This window comes from Neophocaena asiaeorientalis, unplaced genomic scaffold, assembly GCF_003031525.2.
Source record: "Neophocaena asiaeorientalis asiaeorientalis breed wild unplaced genomic scaffold, Neophocaena_asiaeorientalis_V1.1 scaffold1, whole genome shotgun sequence".
Lineage (NCBI taxonomy): Eukaryota > Metazoa > Chordata > Mammalia > Artiodactyla > Phocoenidae > Neophocaena > Neophocaena asiaeorientalis.
Window position 1 is genome coordinate 4,474,071 of NW_020171981.1, and position 7,688 is coordinate 4,481,758.

The 7,688-nt window shown below is 48.0% G+C and overlaps 1 protein-coding gene across 2 annotated transcripts; it reads left to right on the plus strand.

Annotated features, from left to right (window-relative positions):
- ATP5MC1 (ATP synthase membrane subunit c locus 1) lies at positions 1-2,839 on the plus strand. Of its 2 annotated transcripts, none has more exons than XM_024743564.1 (5): positions 1-89; positions 677-724; positions 1,648-1,725; positions 2,123-2,301; positions 2,622-2,839. In XM_024743564.1, exons 2-5 carry the CDS (start codon positions 686-688, stop codon positions 2,734-2,736), a joined length of 411 nt encoding a protein of 136 aa, XP_024599332.1. In that variant the 5' UTR covers positions 1-89; positions 677-685; the 3' UTR covers positions 2,737-2,839. The 2 variants fall into 2 exon arrangements, with proteins under 2 accessions (XP_024599332.1, XP_024599324.1); XM_024743556.1 differs by having other exon boundaries at positions 50-159.
- Positions 2,840-7,688: the final 4,849 nt, after the last annotated feature.

Here is a 7,688-nt window from a genome sequence, read left to right on the forward strand (position 1 = left end):
CGGGGGGATTGCGGCCAATGAGAGTGGGGGGACCCACGGACACGTGGGCCGGGGAGCTGAACACTGAGTCCTAGAGCTAAAGCCCGGAGGTGAGTCAGTCACCTTGAGCCGGGCGAGCGCTGTGTTCCGAGCAGGGGCAGCGGGGCAGTGGGAGTGCAGGTGACCTGGGGCCGAAAGCCAACTATCGGCAGGGATGTGGCTGGGTTGTGTGGTGGGGCATTTGCCCCTAGGGCCGGGAAAGGCAATGGCCGTCTGTAACCTTAACAATTAATGTTAGTTACCAACGGTAATGAGCAACTTACTGTCCCGGCTGAGGCGGGCAGTGGACTGCTGTGTGAAATGGGCAGGACCCTGAACGGCACCTGCCTAATTTCTGCCTCCCCAGTCTTCCCGGCAGATCATCCTCTTTGGGTATCATTTCCCGGCTGGGGCTCGGGCCTCCTTCCTTTACTTCCGATCTCCGTGACCTTCCTTTGCAGACCTGTCGCGCTGGAAGTGGTGGAGAGGGAATTTGCGCTGTCCCTCTGACCTCTAATGGTCTCCTCAGCTGGGGCATGGTTCGAGGAAGACCGTGGTCCAGGGAGGACGGGCGGGGTGAAGGGGACGACCGAAGGTCGCGACTGTAAGCAAACAACCAGGCTGTCAGTGGATTTTTTTTTTTTTTTTTCCTCTGCAGACCGAAAAAATGCAGACCACCAGGGCACTACTCATTCCTCCTGCTCTGGTAAGCTGCGGCTCCCGGGTGCTCTGTAGCGCCAGGTGTGGGAACCATCAGTGTTTAATGAATGAACTGCGAGGAGCTTGGCATTCTGATGATGTTGCCCCTTTAGCGAAGCAGTAGGATGGATGCAGTTAACCCCTGATTATTTAAGCCTGTAAACCAAGCTATCTTGGCTTTGCAATGTGGTCAGAGTCTGGATCTGACCTTTACCCCCAGTCTGACTTGGCCATAGTTAACCCATTGAAACAGTGATTTTCAACATTGGCTGTACATTGGAATCATCTGGGGAGCTTTTAAAACTCCTGATGCCCAGGCTGCACCCTATGGGAGTGGAATCCATGCATCTGTATTTTTTTTATAACTCCCCAGGTGATTCTAATGTTCGACCAAGTTTCACAACTGCTAGGTTATATTTCTTGAAATAGTTCAAGAAAGCCTTGTTACAGGAGTCTCTGCTTAGGTGACTGTTTCAGGAGCCTCACCAGGCTTACTGGCTCACTCCATTCAGGGTGTATAACAGTGACTACAGTTTTAGCAAAATAAGATTTTCCCCTTCTGATTCCTTTGGTGGTCTGGGTACAAACCCTTCCTGTACTTGGTTTGATGTTAGTGTGGGTTTTTGGTTTTGTTTTTTTCCATTCTGGGATATTGATTAAGGGCTGTGCTCATAGAAGTGAACTTTGTTACCCAGTTTTAAATGGAAGGGTTGCCACTGCTGACTACACCAGGGTCTCAGAACAGCTGTCTCTGGTGTGGGCATATCTGGTAGCAACAGTAACACGTTAATTGACCTTGAAATACCTTGGACTTGTTTTATTTATAATATTTGTAGTCATTTTTGACTGAAGCTCAGCAGTTAGGGGGATTTTTTGTTTTGTTTTGATTTCTTGCCTGATTTAGAGAAATGTGTCTTTCTGATTTTATAGATCCACTCTTGTACCAGGGGTCTGAGCAGGCCTGTGTGTGCCTCCTTCCTGAGTAGGCCAGAGATCCCATCTGAACAGGTAAAGGAGATTGGGCCTTCTTAAGAATTTCCCCAGACTAAGTTCCTTTAAGTTTGTTCAGTTGCCTTTAGGCCAAAGTGGGAGGAGAGTCTGTGGTGCTTTAATAGTTCTAAGTACCTCAAGGTGAGCATTGTAGGTGAGAAACTTGCAAAAGTGAAATTGGGTTTATCATGAACCCCACGAAATTTCCCTAGTCCTGTCTGGAAACGGACCCTAAGACTAATTCCAAGCATGCTCTGCAGTCTGAGCGTTCTGTACTTGCTAAGAGCTTGCCAACAATTTCCGAGCTCAGGTGGGTGGGGTGAGGGGTGGAGTCAGCCACCTGTCCTTGAGCCTCACTATCTCCCTTCTTCCTCTCTTTCCTGCTCTACTTCCCTCTCTCTCCCCCTCCTTCTAGCCTTCCTACAGCAGTGTCCCACTCCAGGTGGCCAGGCGGGAGTTCCAGACCAGTGTTGTCTCCCGGGACATTGACACAGCGGCCAAGTTTATTGGCGCTGGTGCTGCCACAGTTGGTGTGGCTGGTTCAGGGGCCGGCATTGGAACAGTGTTTGGCAGTTTGATCATTGGCTATGCCAGGTAAGTTGTGGGGTGGCCTAGAGCGTCTTCTACTATAAATTCCATCTTATTTGGAGGAAGCCTCAGCAAGAGATCCTTCTAGCTTTGTGTTGATTTCATCTACCTCCTGTTTTCTCAGAATTTAAATATAAGTTTCCAATCTGGCTCACTTAAACTTACCATGTTGGTACTCTGCTTGCCTGTCCAATTCCCAGGATATATGCAAGCTAGGCCCTCTCCCAGTTTCAGCACTATCCATTCATCTAACCTACTTGAGTCCTCCACCACCACCCATGACCCATACCCTCACCCCTTCCTTTCCCTGTCTCTGTCCCCGGCAGGAACCCGTCTCTGAAGCAGCAGCTCTTCTCCTATGCCATTCTGGGCTTTGCCCTGTCTGAGGCTATGGGGCTCTTCTGTTTGATGGTCGCCTTCCTCATCCTCTTTGCCATGTGAGGCTCCATGAAGGTCACCTATCCACCCCTGCTGCTTCGACTCCAGGCCATGCCCGGTGCTAGAGTGTGCTAAGCTTTACCATTAAACACAATGTTTCTCTAAACTCGTATGCCTGCGCCTCTGTCCTTTGCCCTTGGGGAGGGCCTTCATAGAAAGGTGGGACAAGGAAATGGGATTGGGTCAGGAACCATTGGTGATTAGGAACTTCTCAGGGCTGAGAAGTAGCACTGCCATGACTATAATAACGTCTCCCACAGGAGGGAACACGGATTTGTCTAATGATAATTGGTGCTTTTTTCCCTTCAAATTTACTGTAATAATACGTAACATTTTTGAGGGGCTTAATTTGCACCAAGCTCTTTACCAAGTGTTTTGCATTTTTTATCTCAGCAACACTATGAATTGTAAGTGCAGTTATTATACCTGTTCTGCAAATGAGGGAACTGAGGCTTAGGGAAGCAAAATAACTTGTCCATCATCACAGAGCTGGAAAGTGGCAGAATTGGAGATTTCCTCCCCACCCCCACCCCCGCCTCGGGCCAGCCTAAACCTTTACCTGCTGTGCTGTGCCATCTATTTTCATTTTGGCCACACAATTAAGGTGGCACAGATAGGGAAACTTTGTCCCAAAGAAGTTGTATAGCACGTTAGAGTTGGAGGTGGGCCTCCATCTGCCTGCACTTAGCTCCACCTGTAAGTTTCATTTCCTTTCTTAGAGTGCCTAAATGTTCTTGAATAAAGCAGATGAGGGACATGGTCTGTGTTCTTGGAGAACTTACAATCTTAGCTTTGCTAGGAATGAAAAGGGTGTTTGGGGGGTGCGGGGTAGTGAACCAACAAATGAATTGCTTAGAGAGCTCCTCACGGTGTCATCCTGTGCTCTCAGTCTGTGCCCAGCAGGTGCCCCCCACTTGGCCTGACGTGGGACTGATAACCCAGGTAAGAGAAAGCTAAGCTGATACATCCACAGAATGAACTCAGGGGTGCTAGTAGGCATGGTCTGTCTCAAATATGGGACCCATTTTTTGAAAACCCAATACTTCAACTTATTGCAAAACTCTGAACTAGTGAAACCAAAATAAAATTCCTAATAATTGTTAACACCTTCCAGCTGAAGGGCAGCTAGTAGGGTGAAAACACCAAAAAATGTGAGTCAATAAGAATGGATTCAATTTAATGCAATTTAAAGACAGTTATGGGACTTCCCTGTTGGCGTAGTGGTTAAGAATCCGCCTGCCAATGCAAGGGACACCGGTGCAAGCCCTGGTCCGGGAAGATTCCACGTGCCGCGGAGCCGCTAAGCCCGTGCGCCACAACTACTGAGCCTGCGCTCTAGAGCCCACGAGCAACAACTACTGAGCCCGCATGCTGCAACTACTGAAGCCCGCGCACCTAGAGCCTGTGCTCCGCAACAAGAGAAGCCACCACAGTGGGGAGCCTATGCACTACAACAGAGTAACCCCCACTTGCCGCAACTAGAGAAAGCCCGTGTGCAGCAATGAAGACCCAATGCAGCCAAAAATAAATAAATAAGATAGTCGTGCAGTTATTTAGGTGTTATTTAGGTGTTAAGCATCCTCCCAGGAGTCTTGGGGAATGCTGAAAAATCAAGAGTGGAAGCAATACTGAATGCCATACATTATTGAATACGTGGGTACAGAAGCTATGTGCTATAGAAGAGGAAAAGCAAGGAGGCTAATGTTGATTGTAATAACATGAGCTAACATTTGAGCACTTGTATGTCAGGCATGGTGGTAAGCATTTTCAATGAATAACTTCAACCTCCCTATGAAATAAGTCATTCTATAAGTAAGGAAAATGAGGGAGATTCAGAGAGGTGAGGAATCCTGTGAAGGTCATACGGCTGGTTAGTAAAGCTGGGATTCAAACTCCAGAACCTGTGTTCTAATCACTGTGCTGACTCATCCAAGATTCAGTGACATGCTCAAGGTCGTACAGCAGGCCAATGGTTTCAATCCGAGACCACCTAACATTCAACAACCATGGTCTTCTTCCACAGGATCGCTCACCCTTGGCACATTCCTGGCCAGATAAATCATTGTCTGATAATGTTTAGCAACATCCCTAGTCTCTACCCACTAGATGCCAGTGGCAACCTCCCCTCCCCCAGTTGTGACAACCAATTGCCAAATGTAAGATTGACAAATGTCTCCTAGTTCTGGGGCAAAATCACTCCCGGTTGAGAACTGTTGGTCTACTGTAACCTGCTACTTGTCCTCTTAGTCTGTTCACCTTAAGTAACTCTCAAGATTGTCCACAGCAACCCAGTGATAGAACCTGAAGCAGAGCCCAGGAATCTTAGGGCCAAAGAGAAGGAATCAGACTGAGGTGGAAGTGGCAGCTGAGGTATCACCAAGGGAGCAATGGATTAACTGGTAATGCTGTTATGCAAATGGAATGCAGTAACCTTTTGGGATGTCGGGCTGGCATCCTTGCCAGGTCACTACCCTTTGGTGGTAATCAAGGAGCAGCCCCCAGGGAAGATGGTTACCTTTTCCTTCCTGTGAAGCTCCAGGAACTTATGTTTTTCCCAAGGGGCTGGTAAGAATTTCCCTTCATCATGGGTTCCAAAGAGCTTTGGAATTGCTGGGCTTTCAAATCCAAATCAGCGGGGTTGGGAATGTGGTTGGTGGGCCCACAGAACTCTAGAATCAAGAGAGAATGTGCGGGACTTCCCTGGTGGTCCAGTGGTTAAGACTTCGCACTCCCAATGCAGGGGGCCCAGGTTCCATCCCTGGTCAGGGAACTAGGACCCGCATGCTGCAACTACAAGATCCCAGGTGCCGCAACTAGGAGCAGCCAAATAAAGAAATACTAGGGAAAAAAAGAGAGAATGTGCTCCCACCTGCAAGCAGGCAATTAGTCCATTACCATTGAGATTCTTTATCTAAGCTCTATGGCCCATGGATGGGACCATTTTGCTTACCGCAAAATATTTGTGAGTGCATACAGAGGTGCACTGTTCTTGGGAGAAGGGTAACGACCAAAAAAACACTGAGTAACCACTGCCTTGAGAGTTCAGCAAGGTGGCAAAGACCATGAACTTGGGAGTTAGAGGGGAGTGCAAATCTCAGCCCTGCCATTTCCTAACTATGAAGTTAATTATCTCTCTTGAGTCTTGATTTCCCCATCTGTAAAATGGGGATGAGAACAATTCATAGTGATTGTGACAACAAAGTAAGATAATACAGGTAAATGTATGCAAATAATGATAATATATGTAATGTATACATGTACAGTATTTGTAATGTACATGTACAGTATTAATTATATGTAATATAAAGATGTATTGAGATATGTAATGAGATAACACATAACACGTGTATTATTAAAAATTTTAATAGAGCTATTACTTATAATCAGAAGCCTCCAACACCCAGTCCAAGTTCTGATTTTTCCTTTTAGCCCCCAATTTGTGACCTGGGTGGGAACTCTTCATCTATTCCTGGCACTGAGCCCAAGACAAAAGGCTAGGCCCTGGAGGGGAAGGACTGCTCCAGAGAGCAGTGGGACACAAGACCTTGGGGAAGAGGAGAAGGATCTTCACGATGTATCTATGTAGAAGGTTGAAGCACAGCAGTGACCGGGACATCAGGATACTTGCTGGTCTCTGTCCTGGGGGAGAGTGCTTGCCAGGTTGCCATGAGCAAGGTGCTACCAAACTTTGCTGCACTGAGAGATGGCTCAATGCAGTCCAGTGTGCTGGGGAGGAGAGAGAGGCTTGGATCCAGTTTCCTGTCGGAACACAGCTTGGTTGTGTCATCCATCCCTAGAGGCCGTGGGAGTGGCTTCAGAAGGCACAGTCTTGCTCTCTGGCCAAGCTGCCAGGGAAAAGCAGCCAGGTGTTGCCTTGAAAAAGTCAGTGAGCACTGGACTAAGCAATGCCAGTTCACAAAGTTCTGCCAGCCTCTCCCTGGTCCTTCCTCTTCCCAGTTTAGAGGCCTTCTGGAGTTCCCTTGGGAGTTGGTGAGCTGGTCCTTCAAGCAGCTGCAGCCCTTTAGACCTTGAGTTGAAGATTCTTTGTACAAGCTTGGCCAGCCCTTTGGAAAGAAAATAGGCATTTCTGAGGAAGAGGAGGTGAAATCTTAAAGATCCGTGGCCAGGGGAAGGGCACCTGGCTACCAAACACTTCCATTGTGTTTACCATTTCTGCAATACTCACTGAATGTCAGGTCCTGGAGATACAAGATAGGTGCTCCATGCTTACTGCCCTAGAGGACGTCATATGTAGTAGCTAGACAGATGAGTAACCAAACCACTAAAATAAAAAGCAGGGCTTCCCCGGTGGCACAGTGGTTAAGAATCCACCTACCAAGGCAGGGGACACAGGTTCGAGCCCTGGTCCGGGAAGATCCCACATGCCGCGAAGCAACTTAGCCCGTGAGCTACAACTACTGAGCCTGCGTGCCACAACTACTGAAGACCGCGCACCTAAAGCCCGTGCACCGCAACAAGAGAAGCCTCCGCAATGAGAAGCCCGCGCATCGCAACGAAGAGTAGCCCCCGCTCACCGCAACTAGAGAAAGCCGGCACACAGCAATGAAGACCCAACGCAGCCAAAAATAAATAAATATATTTTTTTTAAAAAAGCAGTACGTGCTATAATAAAGGTATGAATTACTTCAGAGGATGGAGTAATTAAAAATGACTAATAATATTAATAATATGCCTGGGGGTGTTAAGGCTTGGCAGAGAAAGTAATATTACAGCCAGGCTTGAAGGTAAGAATAATAAGAGTTATTAATTATTGGGACTTCCCTGGTGGCGCAGTGGTTAAAAATCCGCCTGCCAGTGCAGGGGACACAGGTTCGAGCCCTGGTCCGGGAAGATCCCACATGCCGCGGAGCAACTAAGCCCGTGCACCACAACTACTGAGCCCACACACCCAGAGCCCATGCTCCACAACCAGAGAAGCCACCCAATGCAGCCAA

Bases quoted from the DNA above. Each gene is read 5' to 3' on its own strand.
- ATP5MC1 (XM_024743564.1), top strand. From the start codon at position 686: ATGCAGACCACCAGGGCACTACTCATTCCTCCTGCTCTG. The intron at 1,726-2,122 runs GTAAAGGAGATT...CCCTCCTTCTAG, and splicing joins CAGAGATCCCATCTGAACAG to CCTTCCTACAGCAGTGTCCC. The intron at 2,302-2,621 runs GTAAGTTGTGGG...TGTCCCCGGCAG, and splicing joins TTGATCATTGGCTATGCCAG to GAACCCGTCTCTGAAGCAGC.